At 38.6% G+C, this 22402-nt stretch overlaps 2 protein-coding genes across 2 annotated transcripts; both read left to right on the top strand.

Moving 5' to 3' along the window:
* The first annotated feature begins 4251 nt into the window (after window positions 1-4251).
* LOC139952739 (C-type lectin domain family 4 member M-like) lies at window positions 4252-7770 on the top strand. Its single transcript, XM_071951948.1, has 2 exons — window positions 4252-4537; window positions 7392-7770. Exons 1-2 carry the CDS (start codon window positions 4252-4254, stop codon window positions 7571-7573), a joined length of 468 nt encoding a protein of 155 aa, XP_071808049.1. The 3' UTR covers window positions 7574-7770.
* A 1455-nt stretch (window positions 7771-9225) lies between these two features.
* On the top strand, window positions 9226-10304 carry LOC139952645 (C-type lectin domain family 4 member M-like). The gene is made up of 2 exons (XM_071951851.1): window positions 9226-9511; window positions 10111-10304. The coding sequence occupies exons 1-2, from the start codon at window positions 9226-9228 to the stop codon at window positions 10302-10304; spliced, it is 480 nt and encodes a 159-aa protein (XP_071807952.1).
* The last annotated feature ends 12098 nt before the right edge of the window (window positions 10305-22402 follow it).

The following is a 22402-nucleotide window of genomic DNA, read 5'->3' as shown; positions in this document are numbered from 1 at the left end:
CATCACCACAAGTTTTCAAGAAGAGACGATGTATCCGTCTGACTAAACTGATGAGTAATAAAACTAATTGATGTAAGAATGCGAGTATAACTGATACTAATGATGATGTTTATGTGAAACTTTCTCAGCACTACACGCTCAAAATAAATTACATGCACCAAAAGCCATGTTTTAGGTAACTTTTTAAATTACCCCCAAAACAACCCCAACCCCTCAGAGTTAATCCCAACCAAGACCCATGAAAACTAATCCTGACCAACCCTGCAGACCTTCCAAATGAAAACATTGGTTCAGTCCATTAACAGCGGCCACCAACCGACTGGCTTCTCACAATGTTATTGCCTAAATAATAAATACCACAGACAGTTTACGCACACTATGATTGGTCGAACATGTGGGTGTATATAAAGACCGATTCTAGTTTAAAAAAATGGCCCCTAAATAAAGAACAAGCATATTGTTTTAAACCCTTGCATCCAGTTGTTTAGTCAGGAACACAAGTGCCTACGAAAACTCAACCACTATGCATGAACTGGGCTATCATCCCTCCCCTATCACAGTAGACTGGTCCCCTGAAAACCCAACTCCACTTTATACAGTACCCCTGGCAGGATTCGAACCGGGGTCCTAGAGGTGGAAGGCAAGAAGATACCACTTCGCCATTCAACCCGACTTCTGTGTCCATTTTGGATCTCAGACGTAGACATTCCAGTTGACTTCACGAATGCAAATAGTCATGAAAACCTAATAACCGCTATCTAACCGCAATCACCCTTCGAACCACTCACCACCAGAGGGCTCTATCATTCCTGTAACACCCATCACACCAAGTTCCGCAATCACAGGAGCTGCTGTGATAGTAGCCTGGTCCCCTGTCAGACAGGTTTTTGTTCAGAACCAGCGATATTGGATACAACGTACAGTATGTACACGATTTATAATGGTGTTTTATATGTAAACGTGATTTGCAAAATCAATGCATACCATGTGAACTTCAGGACATTGACGCAGAATTGAGGCCTGGGTGATTTCACGAGCCACCTGACGTAAAATGCTCAGGCTACTGTGATAGCAGTTCATGGTGCGATAGCGGTTATGAAAATGAGCGCCCTCTGGTGGCGAGTGGTTCGAGGTGTGACAGCGGTTTCGATAGGGGTTAGATTTTCTTATCTTATTAATACACAAATAGAGCTCCTGCATGGGAACCAACACTAACAGGACACTGAAATACTACGTTTTTGTGTTCCACTCATGCTAATGGCATATTAAACTACTATTGTTGTCTTACCTTCTGATACTTTTTGACGTATTGATGATCTTTAAGACTGCTCTGAAGCTGCTCAGCAAGGCTTTTGATGCGTCATTCTAGCTCAGCATGAAACTGGTTAGACTTCTCATTCTCCAAGTTACATTTTGATATCTAGAGGAAAATAACAATAGAGAAGCAGTTGGTACTCAATTAGTCACCACACTAAAACATGGATGCATTGATTCGGCTTTTGATGAAAATACAGTGACAGTTTTTTTCTGTTTTCTCTACAAGTAGAAATCACTTAATTGTATGCAAGGTGACTTTTATTATTAGGTGGCATGCATTGAGCGCCATCACTGAAGCAAAACAATGGAGACACGGGTCATTTATTTGTTAGTTCACAGAGACAGTCTTTATAGACCTTTCTATTGCAACGACAAAACCAAAGTTTTTGCCAACCTAGATTAGAAAGCTACATTGTATGGAGAGCCATATTAATGCGAAACAAAAACATACAGCTACTGTTTGTAGTAATGTTACAAAAAATAATCAAAGATAGTCTTGAAATTGTTGGAAACACAACAACCAATCATTTGAGGTACTTTCTTTAATTGAAAATTTGCAGAAAATGTTGAATTTGGTTTAAACATCTCTTGATGTTGAGTGTTTTACTAACATTCTGCGGTCCATGCCAACCAGCGTTTTTTTTTTTTTTTTTTTTTTTTTTTTCATTTCATCAACAATGGACAAGTCCATATCACATGCCAATGAACATCCCACATGACCAATGTTCGACCAATCAGAATGCATAATCTGGGAATAAAAGGGTAGCGACGAGTTCTTCAACGTACGATTAAAGCCGGAAGGGTCGGCGGCCGTGTGATAAAGGCCCAAGGCGAGGGCTTTTATCGCACGGCAACGACCCTGAAAGGTTTTAAATGGAAGTTGAAGAACGAGTCACTACTCTTTTATTCCCATTCATAAATGCCATTTTGTTAAAAAACAGAAACAAATACAGTTATAGACACTTTAACAATTGAAAATTTGAGGTTTGACAAAAAAAAAATCCAAAACTTTGTGAAGAATCTGTTCGAGGCGTGTGGGTTGTGTACACGCGCGCACTGCTAGCTATGATTTGCGCGTGATAATCTTGCGCGCCCGATACGCGGAAGCCAGCTCAGTGTGCAAAAACAGGGCTCCATTGTGCATTAACAAAAGGTTTATGCACACCCACGTGATGCGCTCTCCACCAATATGAGTAGAGAAATTGTCTGGGGTAATATATAAATATTGATGAGTACATACATCTGAGACACACTTTTTTTTCAAGGGAACTGCGTGCTTTCATGCAGAGGTAGTGACGACAAGGCTCGTTACAGTGTACGCAGTAATAACAAATCATCAAATGTTTATACCACAAAAACCACCAAACCGTCGGATTTGAACTTTTCGTTTCATTCTTGTGAAAAGATTAGAATTTAGCAATTGGGGTGTTTGGCCTACACTGTACCAAAATTGGATTCTAGTAAACCACTCGGGCGGAGAGAAAAATTATAACGGGGAGATGATTTTGATGTTACGAGGTATTTTTTTAATAGCAATGTGGAAATGTCGTTTGAGATGGTAAAAAGAAGGTTGCTTATCCGATTATCATGTGCACCTAGCCATATATTAGATGGCAATGTTATGATGCATGTATGTCAGGAGACTGCAATTTGCAATAATTCTACAAAAGTTCCATATCAAATTGTTTGGGCAAAAAATCAATGCGAATACAGCAAAATTACCTTCTGTCTTGAAATAAATTGCAGGTCTCAGAGAACATCATCTCATTGCACAACTCAAAATCATAATAATTTCAGGTCTAATTTCAGGCCTGGAATTTACATGAAGGCGACAAAGGCCAAGGCCTCCGTTGCCCTGGTCTTGGCCTCGGTTCCCCTTCCAAAGTGTCCCATAGACTTTAAGATTTATTAAAGGAAGTGCTCTCTTCAATATGAAAAAGGCCTTGCCCTCTCAAAGAGAAATTTTGTAGCCTGAATTTATTTTTCAAATTCTATTGCATTATATTTTCTTACATTTTGATTGATTTATCACTGTTATAGAAGAACTCCTAGTTGCGCTGTTCTTTGTGTGACTCAATGAGTCTTGTTGTTGTTGATATTTGAGTTCCAATTAATTACAGCCATTTAATGTTATGACCTGGGAGTCTTATTCATTGATATCCTAAACTGGGCCAATCCATAATATCCAAAATGGGGGGGGGGGGAGAATCAGATCTCAATCATGTTGTTTTGGGGTTTGTTTGTTTTTTGAGGGGCAGAGCTAGCACCCCCATGTCCCATATCCCATCCCCTAAGCAGCTATGCCTGCTCAAGTGTACACTCTTCTGTCACTGAAATAAATTCAAAGTCTTCGAGAAAACATTTTGCAAGTCATTTTCTCTAGCAGTGGTTTAAATTTTTTCTCATCTAAAATTCTTGCTATTCTCCAGCTAGTTATTTTTTTCAAAATTCTATCATGAAGCTATTTTGATTAGTTTGTTGCTGTTGCGCTGTTTCTTTGTGTGACTCGATGAGCCTTGTTTTAAAGGCAGTTGACACTATTGGTAATTGTCAAAGACTAGCCTTCACAGTTGGTGTATCTCAACATATGCACAAAATAAAAAACCTGTGAAAATTTGAGCTCACCTGTGTCACACGAAGTTGTGTGCGTGTAGATGGTTGATTTCGAGACCTCAAGTTCTAAATCTGAGGTCTCGAAATCAAATTCGTAGAAAAATATTGCACTTTCTCACAATGTTTTAAACCACCAACCTCTCCCCATTACTCGTCACCAAAAAAGGTTGTATGCTAATAATTATTTTGAGTAATTACCAATAGTGTCCACACTGCCTTTAAAAGGCAATAAACTATCTTGGCACGGTTCTGTGAAGTGAAGTGTGCACCTATTGCTTATATCTGGCAGCATTTTAAATTTGTCAAGAGATGGTCTGCAAAATGTTGGCAAGCAAACTGCTGGGTGTTGTGGGTATATTTATGATGGCAGACTACGCTGCTGTAAATGGTCGGTGTTGGAAGTCATGCCCCCCTTCTTGGAGTCAGTGGCAAGACAAATGCTACAAGATGCATGATGCCGAGGTTACATGGTATGAGGGCAAGCAGGTTTGTGTTGAGTTGGGTGGGGTGATGGTTGTCCCTCGATCCGTAGAAGAGTTTCAACAACTCCACAACATGTTCAGTGGCCAATGGTTCTGGATTGGTTGCAACGACATTGACGCTGAAGGTTTGTACACAATTCTAAAAATGATGTTTTAAAAACTTATTCTGTTAGTTAGTTTCAATTGACAAAATGCCACCTAGGCTGAGGGCTATGAGAAAAATAAGGAAAAATCAGTAAGCGGAAATATCTACTGTGGAAAACAAGATACAGGTACTGTGTAGGGAGTTCAAAAGTGCAGCGGTGTGGCATACCGTTTTGTTAAACTATTGGTAATTGTCAAAGACTAGCCTTCACAGTTAATGTATCTCAACATATGCATAAAATAACAAACCTGTGAAAGTTTGAGCTCATCGGTTGTCGAAGTTGCGAGATAATAATGAAAGAAAAATAACCTTTGTCACACAAAGTTGTGTGCTTTCTGATACTTGGTTTTGAGACCTAATTGTATACTATTTTTCTCTGAAATCAAATCATAAATAGTAGAGAAAAAAGTACAAAAGCGGCAATGTAACTGCATTTCCAGTCACACCAGGGATTTTTGCCCCCGAGTAGAGGGACACGCTACCGGTACAATCCAACAAACGAAATTACAGTTCAAGCTTTGATTTAAGGAGAAATGGAGGACAATGGGAAAATGCTTTCCTAATTCGGGAAAGTTTTATTTTCAAGTCAAAATAGAGACTTAATTATTAAAATAAGAAAACCTTTCAAATAACAAAGTCCTGTGATTAACTTCCCTCGGGACTTGCCAAAGTCGAGAAAATTATATTTTGATGAACTGCAAATCACAGTATTTATTTAAGACCTTCTGGGGTCGATTTCACAAAAAGTTGGGACTATATAGTTGTTACTTAGAACTAGTCCCAAGAGATATAAAAAACATATGGCTGGTCCTAAGTTAGGACGAGTAACTCGAGATAAGACTAGATACTATTGGATACTATTGGTCATTACTCAAAATAATTGCTAGCATAAAAACTTACTTGGTAACAAGCAATGGGGAGCTGTTGATAGTATATAACCCACACCTGCGGTTTCATGCTATTGTTATCGATCCATTATTTTGCACGAATGGCGCGATGGGTACAACTATTCACCCATTGTGCAAACGGGTGAAACTGTCATAATAGAGTTAAGGAATAAAGTAAATGCCGTCAATGACGCCATAGACCATATTCTGTTTTGAACACAGGTTAGAGCTAGCATGTATTACAAAATGATCGTAAAGACTTTCCACAAGTGAACAGCTACATTGTTAAATTATTATTTAGCTGAGATCAGCATGTCTGATAAATTAATTTCATTCTAACCAGTATTTTTTTTAATTAATTAAAAATGCTTAATTTATTATACACAAACATGGTAGATGAGTAAACTCCCTCAAAATTAAGTCTGTATCTTTCAATATCATTATAAAATAATGAAATTGTTGATCATTAAAGACAATGACAATATTGGTCAATTTGTCGTATCTCAACATATGCATAAAATAACAAACCTGTGAAAATTTTAGCTCAATCGGTCATCGAACTTGCGAGACAATAATGAAAGAAACTAGAGATTGAGAGTTTGTGAACAAACTCAAGGTGTTCGGTTTCCGGGAGTAAAAGCCTGGATTAAAAAAAAAATACTACAAATACTACCTTGCTTTGTTCTCAAGATTTGTAATAAATGATTCAAATTGCAGAAACTGTCAAAACAACATGATTACTCTAGTAAAAGTGTATGTTTGGTGGCGTCATCAGTAATATTTGTTTTAAACCAGACCTTTGCCAGACTTGTATGCTGTGATGGTAAAGCATCAAAGGATGTATATATTTCAACCTAAAAGGCAATAAACAACGCCCTTTCAAATCATTTCACAGTCAATTCCGGTTTAAACAGGTCAAAAGGTCAACGAAAGTTCACCAACATATCCATTTCTGTAAAGTACGTAAAGCCCTTTTATATGATGTACAGATTGTCAAAATAGCTTATGTAGTTTAGGAAATATGAAGTTAGGAAATATTGACGACTGTAGAAAAGACTGTAAGTGGCATGTATGTTTTAACCGCCTTGAACGAAGACTATTCTTCATGAAGCTTTTTCGCGCTCTATGGATGATCACTGGAGCGTGACTCTGCTGCATCGCTAATACACTACACATTGTGTGTATCATGCCTACGTGCAATGTTTATGCACATACATGTACCAATGGGGATTTACGTCGTTCTTTAGACGTGAATTTTGAAATTTTCAACCTCTTTTTTCAGCCGGAAGACAACATCAAAATGGGGTCGTGTCTGTGGGGCGTTTACGGAGTTTTCAATGACGATTTCGATTGTAAGAATCCCTCATGTAGATCAAAAGTTATGATTTTTTGAATTAATAAACTTTGAATATTCATAACTCAAGAATTGATGACGTCATCATGACGTAACTCACACGGTTTCTTCTCCTAATGAATATCTAACTATGTGTGAAGTTTCAAGTTCATACGATGTTTGAAAAGATGTTTCTGTTAGGGGCCAAGGGACGTACAGAAGAGAAGAAGAAGAAGAAGAAGAAGTATCAATAAAATAAAAAAAACGAACAAAAATAAGAGGTGTTCCGGGCTGTTGGCCCGAACACCTAAAAAACACCCCTGTCTGAATACGAAATGGTGTGCGTTTAGATGGTTGACTTCGAGACCTCAAGTTCTAAATCTAAGGTCTCGAAATCAATGTGGAAATTTACTTCTTTCACGAAAACTATGGCACTTCAGAGGGAGCCGTTTCTCATAATGTTTTATACCATCAACCTCTCCCCATTATACTCGTCACCAAGAAAAGTTTTATGCGAATAATTATTTTGAGTAATTACCAATAGTGTCCACTGCCTTTAACTCTTTGTGGACATTGTATAATGAGACTTTTTATTTTTTATTGACTTGTTTCAGGTACCTGGGTGTGTTTGGGTGAAGGTACTATTGACGTGCAGGACAAGAGATGGCAGGATGGTCAGCCATATGATTACAAAGGGGACCAAGACTGCGCTGCAAGCAATGATTCAGGTTGGCACGATGGGGTTTGTGGAAGCACACGCAAGTTAATCTGTCAGCGTCCAGTACGAGCACTGTAGCTCCTGTGAAAGATTGCTCAATATCTGGCCAAACTACCTTTAATGAAGATTATTCGGGTACATTGCCTTAAGATCTCTTGAAATCTTGCCATTTAGAATTGCTTCTTATCCTTTTTAAAGATTTTTGTTCATGCACTTTAAACACGTAATAATGTGTTATTTGACTAAATTAAAATGTTATTTTATAAATATGTAAACCAGCAGAGTCACATAGGTGTTTTTTAAGGAGTCCAAAATTTGGTTCTATAAAATGGCGGACTGTGTTTTGTCATAAAATTACACCCAGAAACACAATTTCAGGGGATTTTTTTATGTGAATCAGTAATTCATCTTGTGAAATATCTTACCTACAATATTCTTTTCATAACATAACGTTTTTAAAGCCCACACTTTTTTGTTTAGTGCACACTTTCTATAGCCCAAAGCGGCCAATCCGAAGGCAATTGCAAATTTAAGTGGTTAAATGCTCATTTCCTTTATGGTAATCTTTTCTAAAACACCAAGCAACGTATGTATATTATACTTTGAAAAGTTGCTAATTATTAAATAGCAGAGCAGTTGGCAAGTTAACTTATCATTATTAACATTTTTGAAATTCTGGCTCTATAATAGTTTCATATTGTCTGAAAAAATAACTTTAGCTTTTAAATGAAAAAAAATATAGACCATGTGAACTTGTGTTTACAATTGTGTGACCATGTATATTCTTTGAGTATTCTGGCAGGCACAACACTGCACAGGTCATATGGGAAAGTTGACATTTTGTGTCATAATTTCCACATAAATTCAAGAATTGTGAAAGTAAATGCTGTGCGAGTTTTGAGATGTTCCCCCTTTCATCATATCAAAAGTTGACGAGAATTAGACAGTGCAATCTCCATAAAATATATAATTTTATGATTTCTTCCATTAGGCTGGGTACAAATCCTGCCTGCGGGAAGTCCAGGCTCTGTGGCTCTTTTGTAAACATGTGATGTCACAGGTCACATCGTCTATATTATGCAAAAGTCTACTTTGAATGCGCACTGATTATGTGAAGGTTTTGCAAATATTTGTAATTATCTTTTTGGGAAAGACTATTTACTGGCCGCCATCTTAAAAAAGAATTATTGAAAAGGAATTTCATGACTTTATAGATAGAAACACTTTTCAAAAGATATTTGTAACATTTGGTTAAATCAATCTCTGGTTTAAGGGTAGTAGGGAGTGTGTAGGGTGGAATGGTATTGTGAAAGTCTTTGTGAAACATTTTGCAAGTAAAAATCTCTTTTATTTTTTTTATTTTTTGCTCATCAACATTTCTTACCATGCCACTGCTCATTATGCACAACTCAAAATTTCATTAGGTCTAGTTTGTTTTCCTTCGAGTTCTGATTATATTTTTTTACATGTTATTATAGTTTTTTTATCGATTGATTGATTGAAGATAGTTATTGGACAACTCTGAGCTTTTTTGTGACTGGATGAGTTGTGTTTTTATTGGCAATAAAGGCAAATTGGCAATCTGAAATTAATCTGGTTGAAGCTCAATTCTGTGAAGGGTGATCTTCTTGATTATTAAGGATCTTGGCACGGTTCTGTGTTCAGTGAAGTGTGCACCTCCTTGCTTATATCTGGCAGCAATTTCATTTTGTCAAGAGATGGTCTGCAAAATGTTGGCGAACAAACTGCTGGGCGTTGTTGGTATATTTTTGATGGCAAACTACGCTGCTGTAAAGGGGCGGTGTTGGAAGCCATGCCCTCCTACTTGGAGCCAGTGGCAAGACAAATGCTACAAGATGCGTGATGCCGTCGTTACATGGGAAGAGGGCAAGCAGATTTGTGTTGAGTTGGATGGGGTGATGGTTGTACCTCAATCCAAAGAAGAGTTTCAACACCTCGTCAACATGACCAGTGGCCAATGGTTCTGGATTGGTTGCAATGACATTCAAACTGAAGGTTCGTAAACAATTCTAGAAATGATGTTCAAGATATAGTCCTGATAATTTGTTTTGTTTTATGACAAATTGCCACCAAGGGTGAGAGCTACAAGGAAAATAAGAACAAGTCTCAAAAAGAAGAAATATCTGTTGAGGTACTTTTCATACGAACGATCCCGCTCTCATTAGAATAATAATAATAATAATATCGAAGTTTTATATAGCGTACGTATCTACCAACAAGGTACTAAAGGCGCTTAATGTATCATTTATACAGAAAGAGAGGTAATTGAAAGTTATGAGTTTTGAGACCCAATTTTGTAGCACCTTATAAGGGTTTTTTACAAGGTGCTACGGCGCATTTAGCAGCCACAGCCAGGAACACCGGGGCGAACCCCTTCTCTTTTCAACAAGTGCACTGGGTTCTTTTACATGCGTTACACATATACATGGGACCAATGGCTTTACGTCCCATCCGAACGACCAAGCAATGGTTAAGTGTCTTGCTTAAGGACACAAGTGTCACGGCTGGGGATTTGAACCCACACTCTGCTGATCAGAAACACCATTATTTGTTGTAATGAGACGAAGTTTGTATTCCTGCTTGTCTTTGTTCAGGTACTTGGGTTTGTCTGGATGGTGAAGGCACTATTGACACGCAGGACAAGAGATGGGTGGGTGGTCAGCCAGATAATAACAGCAACGAAGATTGCGCCGAAGGCTGGGCTACAGGCTGGAACGATGACGTTTGTGGAACCACACGCAAGTTAATCTGTCAGCGTCCCGTATTACCAGCACTGTTGCCTCTGTGAAAAGGTTGCTCAAAATTCTGGCCAAACTACTTTTTATGAAAATAAAAGCGACACTTTGCCTTTAAATCTCTCAAAATGTTGCTGTTTGGAATTTGCTCCTAATCCATTTTGAAGAGTGGTTCACCCACATCAATGATGTATTATAAATGTAACATAAGTTTGCCTCTGGAAACTTACAAAAAGTGGACTGTGTTCTTTCATGACATTACACAAACACACAGTTCAAGGACTTTTAATGCGAATCATAGACTCTCATTTTAAAGACACTGGACACTATTGGTAATTGTCAAAGACCAGTCTTCTCACTTGGCATATCTACACATATGCATAAAATAACAAACCTGTGAAATTTTGAGCTCTAATGGTCGTTGAAGTTACGAGATATTAATGAAATAAAAAACACCCTTGTCACACGAAGTTGTGTGCTTTCACACATGCTTGCTTTCGAGACCTCAAATTCTAAAACCGAGGTCTCGAAATCAAATTCGTGGAAAATTAATTCTTTCCCAAAAACTACATGTATGTCACTTCATCAGAGGGAGCTGTTTTTCACAACAATTTATACTTCCAACCTCTCCCCATTACTCGTCACCAAGTAAGGTTTTATGCTATAGTTATTTTGAGTAATTACCAATAGTGTCCACTGCCTTTAAATCTCTCAAAATGTTGCTGTTTGGAATCTGCTCCTAATCCATTTTGAAGAGTGGTTCACCCACAAAAACACCTATGATGTATAATGTAACAATAGTTTGCATATACATTTCTGTGCAGTCAAACAAGTGGTTCTTCAAAAAAGCAGACTGTGTTTCTGTATTCCACTCATGCTTTTGGCATGTCAACTCATATTATTTTCTTACCTTTGCCTGATACTTCTTTGACGTCTTGATGATCTATCTTTAAGAGCTTTCTGAAGCTGCTCAGCTAGGTTAATTTTGATGAGTCCTTCTAGCTCAGAATGGAGACTGATTAGACTTCTCATTCTCAAAGTTGTATTACGATATCTAGAGAAAAATAAAAAGTAGAGATGTGGTAGGTAGTCATTCTGTCACCTTGCTCAACATGGATGGATTCGGCTTTCTTAAAGAAAACACAGTGACAATTTTTTCTTAAAAAGTAAACACTGAATTTGAACTGAATTTTTCAAGATTGATTTGAATTTTCTCTTTCTTAATAACTTTGCCTATCCTTGCATTTGCCTATCCTTGCATTTGCCTCCATCACCGAGTCCAAAAAATGGAAACTGGCACCTGTTTGCGTGCTGCACACAACTCTGAGCCAATGAGTGCGCTGTTTTGGGCTTGTGACATCTTCTATGCAAAGGTCTATTACCAGGTAAGTCAGCATAAAGCCTAGTTCATACTTCCTGCGAATGCGAATGCGTAGCGAATATTGACATCACAAAACTCGAAAAACCAAAACTTACACAACACACTTAATATGCATTTATGAAGCTTGTATTGCCTTTTTGTTGAGTTAAACTAAAAAACATCTTCAGAAAATGGAATTTTCTGCTAATATCGAGCATAACGAGAAGTAAAAAAAATGTTGTTTTTCTGGCACATCACACGTTTTTTGACCTCTCGATATGCTTGATAAGCAGAAAATTGCATTTTTTAAAGATGTTTTTTAATTTTTGTTAACTTAACAAAAAGGCAATACAATACAAGCGTCATGAATGTATATTGAGAGTCTGGGATAAGTTTTGGTTGTGTATAATAGTGTAGCTATAGTGCAAAGGAAATTTGAGCTATTGATATTGATATGGCATACGGTCATAAAAACTTTCATCATGCGCATTCATGACTTTGAGAGCACCCAGAATATTAATAATAAGAACGCGGTAACACCATGTGTGTATCTACTTGCCAGGTAGAGTTTGTTCTTAGAGAACTCTTGCTATATTCTACTGCCACGGAGTAGAAAATCGGAGGTTCGGAGACTTCTCAGTTCTGAAAAGAACTGTCCTGCTTTTTAACTATTACCAGGGCCGATGGTATAGAAAATAGACTGGACTACTACTTTAAATAGCTTATAGGATCGTAATTAACTGTACTGCCGCGGAGTCAGTTCTGAATTGTTCTCAACGTTTCGACTAGCTTGCTCTAGAGACGATGACTAGAGCAAGCTAGTCGAAACGTTGAGTAGTAGTCCAGTCTATTTTCTATACAATCCGCCCTGGGTAATAGTTAAAAAGCAGGACAGTTCTTTTCAGAACTTATAAGTCTCCCGAACCTCCGATTATCTACTCCGCGGCAGTAGAATATAGCAAGACAGTTCTCTAAGAACAAACTCTACCTGGCAAGTAGTTACACACATGGTGTTACCGCAAACCAAATATACATTGATACCTCACCATGCAATGCCTCAAATCCTATATAATAATAACAATAAGATCCTCGGGCAGTAAATCATACAATACTGTTTACCATTTACCAAATACAACACCAGTATCGAACTAGAACTAATTCTACAAAATGATAATTTCTGTCCTTCCACCACCCCCCCCCCCCCACCTAAGTAAAAATAAGATTAAGGATTACTGAAACTTGAAAGTGAAAAAATCCAGGATTTGAAGCAAGTTCGTGTGACTGTGCTGTCCCTGTTAGTGTGAGTATTAATCATCATCATGAAGACCAGCCATTCAAGCGTCGACTTGTCTTGACAATCCATCGTCGAGTTGTCTCACCTTCGAGTTGTCCCATCTGTCAACAACTCGTCCGTCGAAAAACTGTACACACGGTTTGGACAACTTGTCCAAACAGTGTGCACAGTTTTTCGACGGACGAGTTGTCTCACACGTACGTACCACTCATGTCAAACTGTGTGACGAGACTGACGGAAAGGCGATCAAATTTGGCATCTTTTCCAGACAATTAGTTTCAATTTTTGTTCCTTTCTTACCTCTTTTGGAGTGGAGAATTTGACCTTTTCAACAAGTTCATTTTCAGGCATTCATAGACACAAAACAAGTTCAGAAAACAAAGAATTCTAGCGTCTAGCCTTTCGGCGACGTTGTTCGCTAGTAATTTCTTCGGAAAACTCTTCGCCAATCAGCGAAAAGAAAGCACAGCAGTCGAAAGAGGGCGCACCTCATTTTTTAGGCCACCTGATTTTGTTTTCTTCAACCACAATAAATACTATGTGATTTTGCATAATATCTAGAACCTAATTACTTTCTTTTTTAAATAGTGCATTGTTCTTGTAATACTTTAGTAGTTTTGTAACACAGAAACATTTTAATGTAGGAAGTCGGTCGGTTCATTCATGCTTTGAAAGCAGCTGGGCCCAATTTCATAGAGCTGCTAATCTAAGCATAAAATTTTGCTTCCTTGATAAAACACAAGATTAATTTCCACGCGACGTGACTTTCAGGATAAGAAAACAACAGCTGAATACAAGCAACAAGCAACAGGCAACAAATGGAAATTTGGTTGATAAATTGGGTTTTATCAGGGAATAAATTTCATGCTAAGCAAATTTATGTGCTTAGCAGCTCTATACAATTGGGCCCCAGTGTCTCGTTCAATTCGGTATCATCCGTGTACATGTACTTGTACAGGTTCTTGAGGAAGAATAACACAACTTTACAAACTAATCACACACAAACAAAGTAATATCAGTGTGATGAACTCAGTTTTTTACCTATTTTCTGTCACTGAGTTTTGTTCAAGTCTTTGCGAAATGTCGTTGCTAGTAATAATTTTCCCCGAATTCTATATTTACATCTCATCTCAATTGTGTACGCCACATCTTATTATGCAAACTCAACACCATAACACGTAGCCTATGCCTATTATGTACAAATTTGTCTTCAAGTTCTATTTTTTATTATATTTTCTTCATTTTTTTTATGGGTTTTATTGATTGATTTATCGCTGTTTTGGAGAACTCCCCGTTGCGCTGTTCTTTGTTTGACTCCACAGCCCGTGTTTTTATTGGCGATGGAAGGAGCTTGGCACAGTCCGTTCTGTGAAGGTTACACCTTGGTTATTTTTGTTAGTTCGTATGGATTGTTATAGAGGTTTCTTTAGCTGTATTTTTAGATTGGGGTTGTACGCTGACTTCATAGCAAATATTGCTGTTTTGCTGCGATGCCTATACATGGTGTCGTGGTCTCGAACGAGGTCTCGAGGATAATGAATTAAATGAGACACCACAGTTGCTTTCAAAGCATAAACTGACCGACTTCCTGGTCTTCAAGGCCTTGTTATTAAAAATATAGACGCAAAAAGCACTGACGTCAACCCTGCCGCCATCTTGGATGATGTAAACATGTACAGGTAGCAGGATTGGTAAAATTATCTGGGCCATCGCTTGAGGTACCGTAAGGCAAAATATGAATCTTCCGTGTTTATGTACATGCATTTTGCTTCCTTGATAAAATACAAGATTTATTTCCACATGACGTGACTTTCATGATAAGCAAACAACAGCTGAATTCAAGCAACAAGCAACAGGCAACAAATGGAAATTTGGTTGGTAAATTGAGTTTTATCAATGAATAAATTTCATGCTAAGCAAATTTATGTGCTTAGCAGCTCTATGAAATTGGGCCCCGGTGTCTCGTTCAATTCGGTATCATCCGTGTACATGTACTTGTACAGGTTCTTGAGGAAGAATAACACAACTTTACAAACTAATCACACACAAACAAAGTAATTTCAGTGTGATGAACTCAGTTTTTTACCTATTTTCTGTCACTGAGTTTTGTTCAAGTCTTTGCGAAATGTCGTTGCTAGTAATAATTTTCCCCGAATTCTTTATTTACATCTCATCTCAATTGTGTACGCCACAGCTTATTATGCAAACTCAACACCATAACACGTAGCCTATGCCTATTATGTAAAACATTTGTCTTCAAGTTCTATGTTTTATTATATTTTCTTCATTTTTTTTTATGGGTTTTATTGATTGATTTATCGCTGTTTTGGAGAACTCCCTGTTGCGCTGTTCTTTGTTTGACTCCACAGCGCGTTTTTTTTATTGGCGACGGAAGGAGCTTGGCACATGCAGTTCTGTGAAGGTTACACCTTGGTTATTTTTGTTAGTTCGTATGTTATAGAGGTTTCTTTAGATGTATTTTTAGATTGGGGTTGTACGCTGACTTCATAGCAAAATTTTTGCTTTAGAGCTGCGATGCCTACATGTGTCGAGGTCTCGAGCGAGGTATCGAGGATAATGAATTAAATGAGACACCATAGTTGCTTTTAAAGCATAAACTGACCGACTTCCTGGTCTTCAAGGCCTTGTAATTTAAAATATAGACGCAAAGCACTGACGTCAATCCTGCCGCCATCTTGGATGATGTAAACATGTACAGGTAGCAGGATTGGCAAAATTATCTGGGCCATCGCTTGAGGCACCGTAAGGCAAAATATGAATCTTCCGTGTTTATGTACATGCATAAAATTACTGAATGAACATCCGTTATGAATAATAATAATTATTGTATTGTATTAGCTACTGGGTTTTTATTTCAAACTGGAACACACCCCCATAACCCTGGGGAGGGTAACAATGTTATTATTATAAGAATACATGCATTACAGTCATACAGAAAGGAATTGTAACTTATAGAACAAAAACATATACATTTGATAAGCCGAATCACGCAGTTTGATTCTCTTTTAAAACAATAAATAAAAAGACATACTTGGCAACGCAATTAATTATAGCTTCGTCGGGAGTGTCCATCAAAAACTTAAACATATCCCTACCTAGAATGTCAAAACCGTTGTATTGATCAGTTACAATATAAGCCAACATTATTCATAAGGTCGTTATATAATGGCCAATATTAGCAGAAAATGAATTTCTGTTTCGAATCATTACTCGGTTCTTATAAGTTTACAAAGCACAAACAAACTCCCAAAGAGACAACATTTCAACAACATATGACTTTGTGTTTTGCGTTTCATGACACTGTGTCGGGCATGGTAATCTTCTGTATTTACATGAAAAACAACCTTAGGGGGAAATTCAGCCACGGTACAATTTTAGATTCCATTGTAAGCATTAGGGGGAGGTGTTCATTATTTCTACATTATAATATTTATGACGTCCTTGTTTAAAACGCCTTCCCAGCACTGCAAGCTTAGAGTAAACAACGGTATATGCACAAAAAGCCTTGTATTTTCTCCAAAAATACTTTAAAATGAAACTTGCCCCCAACCAAACCGACACCTCAAAATGAACCAAAAATCAATCCAAACACTTCAAATTTAATCCTAACCATTCTGATCCTTCATAGTAACCCTACCAACCTAAACCCTTAACAATCAACCTTAAAGGCAGTGGACACTATTGGTAATTGTCAAAGGCTAGCCTTCACAGTTGGTGTATCTCAACATATGCATAAAATAACAAACCTGTGAACATTTGAGCTCAATCGCTCATCAAGCGAGATAATAATAAAAGAAAAAACACCTTTGTCACACGAAGTTGTGTGCGTTTAGATGGTTGATTTCGAGACCTCAAGTTCTAAACTTGAGGTCTCGAAATCAAATTCGTGGAAATTACTTCTTTCTCCAAAACTATGGCACTTCAGAGGGAGCTGTATCTCACAATGTTTTATACCACCAACCTTTACTCCCCATTACTTGTCACCAAGAAAGGTTTTATGCCAAAAATTATTTGAAGTAATTACCAATAGTGTCCACTGCCTTTAAAGGCAGTGGACACTATCACTCAGAATAATTATTAGCATAAAACCTTACTTGGTAACGAGTAATGGGGAGCGGTTGATAGTATAAAACATTTTGAGAAACGGCTCCCTCTGAATTAACGCATAGTTTTAGAGAAAGAAGTAAGTTTCCACGAATTTGATATCGACACCTCAGAACTAGATTTTGGGGTCTCGAAATCAAGCATTTGAAAGCACACATTTTCGTTGAGTATTTTATCTTTCATTATTATCTCGCAACTTCGACGACCAATGTTGAGCTCAAATTTTCACAGGTTTGTTATTTTATGCATAATAGTGAGATACACCAAGTGAGAAGATTGGTCTTTGACTATTCCCAAAGGTGCCCAGTGTCTTTAAAAACCAACCTCTCAAAATCTACTCAAAACAAACACCGACCTTTAAGAACGACGCCCTGAATAACACCCGACCACACACCAACCTACCAGCCATCCCGAAGCACCACCAACCCGCCCTCCCTCCTCAAACAACCCACCGACCAAACCCTATCAAACTTCTCACCCAGCCACCCTTCACTGGTTTGGATGTAAGACTGGATACCATATAATATATGTTGGGCTTTCAAAAGTGTCTCTCATTCTTTCTGTTTAGTGTCTCCGGACCAAGTATTCTAATGTTATGTAAATAGTATTGAACATGTATATGAAAATGCGCCACAAAATACACTATTGTTATTATTCCTATTATTATTTATAACAATGAGAGCTTTGTATGGCCCTTCAGACATGCCAAAATTCAACAGCTTCAGGGCCTCCATCCCTAATACAATTAATTGTGGTAAAAAAAGGAATATTTACAACACGGCGAAATCTTATCATTAAGTAAATTAATCAATGAACTTTTGCCATTTGGGGCATTATTCGTGAGTTTTACGAAATTTTGCGAAAACGTGAAAACTCAAATGAATATAATATAAAGGGAATACTCATAACACGGTCAAAATCGTTAAAAAAATAAGTAATATTTGCCATAGGGGAACGAATCTTGAATATATGTAAATATTTGTGTAAATATAATATCTTTGAAAACCTCTTGAAGCCACCACATTAAATAATAACCAGTCACAAACAAATCTGAAAGGAAGACAATGTATGTCGTTACTGAATGGAGAAAATTAACTTAAGACAATGCTAAATCCAAGGAAACCACAAATCCATATCACGTCATTGCCTATTTTGCATATTCATATTTTTCTTGAGTTTTTATCGATTGTATTGTTAAGATGAGAGAGCTCGTGTGGCCTGTTCTTTTGTGTTCGTTTTGGTGTTTTATAATTCCGTTCAGTGAAGGTTATACTTTGCATGTGTCCATAACTGATATACCTTGCACGTGTAGTGACTTCAGGGTTTATCTGTAATGACGATTGTACGTTAACTGCATGCTGGGTGATGTTAATAATTATTCATAATTTAATACCTCAGACAGTTTCGCTGTTTATATTGGTGGAGAGTGCGTTAAACGGTTGATAATGACTAGCTGGAGTTGTTTATAACCGGTAGTTTTCGGATACGTTTTGATGCATAGTACGCGCACGAAAGCATATCCGAAACCTGTCTCAGTCATAAAAAATGCAACCCACGTACAGAGCTCAAGGACGCCGGAAAACGGATCAGTTTTACAGAGTTTCACACTTTATAACGCCTTATAAGCAAAAGGGCATTTATGAATGGGAATGAAAGAGTAGTGACTCTTTCTTAAACTACCGTTTAAAACCTTGCAGGGTCGCGGCCGATAGTGGGCAGTGTATGGAGGCCGTCATCAGAGGGAAGCAGCCTTGCCCTCCAACTCAGAGCCAGAGGCAAGACGAAGTAATGCTCTGTTGGAAACACACTTGGGTCCCTCTGAAAACGGGAAATACGTTTTTTGAAAATGAGATATATACAGGCCTAGCATTTATTTTAGGCTAAAGACTACAATGGTTTCTTTCTCTTGACAACTGTGACGTTTTGAAGAAACTGTTTTGGTCTTGTTTTTTTAATTCATGTTTACAATTTAGTGTGGCTATATGAGGACAACACGTTAGCTCGAGTCAGCAAAATAACTAAATACAAAAAATATAAAACACAACAACAATATTATTTCCCATAACCATCATTCAAAACTAGATTTAGACCATGACTTTTAGAATATTGAACTGCGAGAAAGGATCAAATTAAATTCAAGGAAACCAGAAATCCTTACCACGTCATTGCTTAATTTGCATAATCATCTTTTTCTTGAGTTTTTATCGATTGTTGTATTTATAAGATTGGAAAGCTCGCAATTTCTGTTGTGTTCGTTTTAATATTTTTTAAATTCTGTTCTGTGAAGGTTGTACCTTCCTTGTTGTTTGTAAATCGAGCAAAATTTTTAATTTGCCGAGAGATGGTCAGCAAAATGTTTGCGAGCAAACTGCTGGGTGTTGTTGGTATTTTTTTTTATGGCAAACTACGCTGCTGTAAACGGGCGGTGTTGGAAGAAGGCCCCTACTGGAGGGACACCTACCGGAGGGACACCTACCGGAGGGACACCTACCGGAGGGACACCTACCGGAGGGGCACCTACCGGAAGGACACCTACCGGAGGGACACCTACCGGAGGGACACCTACCGGAGGGACGCCTACCGGAGGGACACCTACCGGAGGGACACCTACCGGAGGGGCACCTACCAGAGGGACACCTACCGGAGGGACACCTACCGGAGGGACAGCTACCGGAGGGACAGCTACTGGAGGGACACCTACCGGAGGGACACCTACCGGAGGGACAGCTACCGGAGGGACAGCTACCGGAGGGACACCTACCGGAGGGGCACCTACCGGAGGGACAGCTACCGGAGGGACACCTACCGGAGGGACAGCTACCGGAGGGACACCTACCGGAGGGACACCTACCGGAGGGACAGCTACCGGAGGGACACCTACCGGAGGCACACCTACCGGAGGGACACCCACCGGAGGGACACCTACTTGGGAGTGCCCTCCTTCTTGGAGCCAGTGGCAAGAAAAATGCTACAAGGTGCATGATGCCGACGTTGCATGGGAAGAGGGCAAGCAGATTTGCGTTGAGTTGGGTGGGGTGATGGTTGAGAAATTATGTTTAAAGTGTCTGGGTACTTTTTGTCGGACAAAAAACACATTGTCCACAGATTTACTTTAAACTTACACAGTTTGAAGATTATGATGATAGAATGCTTCCCTGAAAATATTACTTACTTCGACGACCAATTGAGCTCAAATTTTCACAGGTTTATTATTTTATGCGTAGTGTAGAGATACACCAATTGAGAAGACTAGTCTTTGACAATTACCAATAGTGTCCAGTGTCTTTTAGTACGATCCCACACCTAAAATTTGATGTAGCCTATAATACTTTGGATTTCCTTGTTCAGGTACCTGGGTGTGCTTGGATGGTGAAGGTTTTGACGTGCAGGACGAGATGTGGTGTGATAGTGAGCCAAATAATTACATCAACGAAGATTGCGCTATCGGTGTTGGTTCAGGCTGGTTCGATTGGTATTGTGATCGTACCAGCAAGTCAATCTGTCAGCGCCACGCATCACCAGCACAGCAGCTCATGTGATCAAATTCTTTTCTGAGCTAACCACTTCTTATAAAGAACATCTCATCCTACAATCCCGGTCATATCTCGTTGGGCCCCCCTGCACCCTTTCAATGTTGGTTCCAATTGCCGATTGTGTTCTGAGTTACAGTCAACATTGAGCGGGGGGCGGGGGCGAGGGACATTTTTTTAATGGGAATGGGAAGTGCACAGGGAGGTGTATAACGTTAGGCAAGGGTGGCCCAAGCATTTTGGCCGGGATTGTAGACAAAATTGCAACAGAAATGTTTTTTTTTGCAAGTGTCTCTTGAAACCCTCTAAAACAACATATTCAAAAGGTAGAAAAAAGTAAGCAGGGGAAATATGCATAATTTGCATAAATTAAAAAATACTGTTTTCCCCCTAAAATACGTATGCACACCCTATACAAAAATATAAATTTTATTTTGTTCACATAATTTGTTTTCATGGGAATGGTCACTGCGTTGTTTCTAAACATAATGAGTTTACAAAGAAATTCAAGATGGCGGCCATTTTCCCCGCCAAAATCGATTTAACGCATTAATACGTCTCTCTTAGTATTTATGCATGACGTCATAATTCTTACCCATCACTTGCAGTGGCTGCGCCCATCGCCTCGTTTTGAAATAGCATTGTGACGTACCTCATGCATAAATATTAAGAGAGGCGTATAGGGTAATAATCTGAGTTAAATAAACGCTACGTACATGCTTTAGACTCTGTGGTAGGTTTAAATGTGATTGTTCAATGTTTATAAGTGACATTATTTTTAGGTCAAATGACAGTTCTTTCAGTATGTATCACTATAGGAGGGACACCTACCGGAGGGACACCTACCGGAGGGACACCTACCGGAGGGACACCTACCGGAGGGACACCTACCGGTGGGACACCTACATGTACCGGAGGCCCCCCCCCCCCCCCCTATTAAGGAAATGTAACATAAATTTCATGATGATTTAAAAGACCTCATGCACATGACGTCATTTGAAAAGGTCAAAAGAAGGTTACTCGTTGACATCATGTGCGTTGTGCCACATAAAGATGACCAGTTAGTGACGTCAATAAAATCAGGAGAATACAGCTTGCATTAATTCATTAACGATAGTCAATAATCGTCATTCTTTTACAAAGACAAACACTAAAACCAACGGGAAACTGGCAATGAGGAACTTAATGGTTACCAATGACATAATTTCATCCACAATGACCCATTTTAACAAACACCTCAAACAGACAAAATTTCAACAACAATTGACTTTGTGGTTTGCGTTTCATGACCTGTCAGGCAAAATGGTAATCTTCTGTTTTTACATGTTGTAAAAAGAATTATAACACCCCTTACCAGTATTCTGCCTTTTCATTGGTTTAGAGCGCGTCACATGATATGTCTTAGTTTTGCTAGACGACGGCCGTGTGATAGTGCATCGGTTTGCCGTGCGCTAGTCCGAAAGACTAGCACACGGCGTGCAGTACCCAGACGTCCTTTGCGTGCACGAGGATGATAAATTAATAGTCTGTAACCATTTCGGATTACATGACACTACATGCAGAGCACAGTAAAAGTTTTTGCAATCTGTATTCGCGTCGTCCGTGGATTGTAGCATTCAGGTCTGTAAAGTCTGTACAGTATTTAGAAATGTTTGGGGTGTTATTAAACAAATATTGGCTGCTTTTACTCGTGCAATGGTTTAAACTATGACTCCCTCGGTGATCCCCGGAGCATTCTATTTTCCCTCGGCTTCGCCTCGGGAAAATAAAACGCTCCGGGGATCACCTTGGGAGTCATAGTTTTAACCATAGCACTCGAAGCAGACAATATTTGTATAATAC

The sequence above is a fragment of the Asterias amurensis genome, chromosome 20, assembly GCF_032118995.1.
Source record: "Asterias amurensis chromosome 20, ASM3211899v1".
Classification (NCBI taxonomy): Eukaryota; Metazoa; Echinodermata; class Asteroidea; order Forcipulatida; family Asteriidae; genus Asterias; species Asterias amurensis.
Note: the sequence above shows the minus strand (reverse complement) of the source record. Positions and strands in the feature narration are given on the sequence as shown.

Coding starts and splice junctions, on each gene's coding strand:
- LOC139952739 (XM_071951948.1), top strand. CDS start 4,252: ATGTTGGCAAGCAAACTGCTGGGTGTTGTGGGTATATTTATGATGGCA. Junction 4,538..7,391: donor CAACGACATTGACGCTGAAG/GTTTGTACACAA, acceptor GACTTGTTTCAG/GTACCTGGGTGTGTTTGGGT.
- LOC139952645 (XM_071951851.1), top strand. CDS start 9,226: ATGTTGGCGAACAAACTGCTGGGCGTTGTTGGTATATTTTTGATGGCA. Junction 9,512..10,110: donor CAATGACATTCAAACTGAAG/GTTCGTAAACAA, acceptor GTCTTTGTTCAG/GTACTTGGGTTTGTCTGGAT.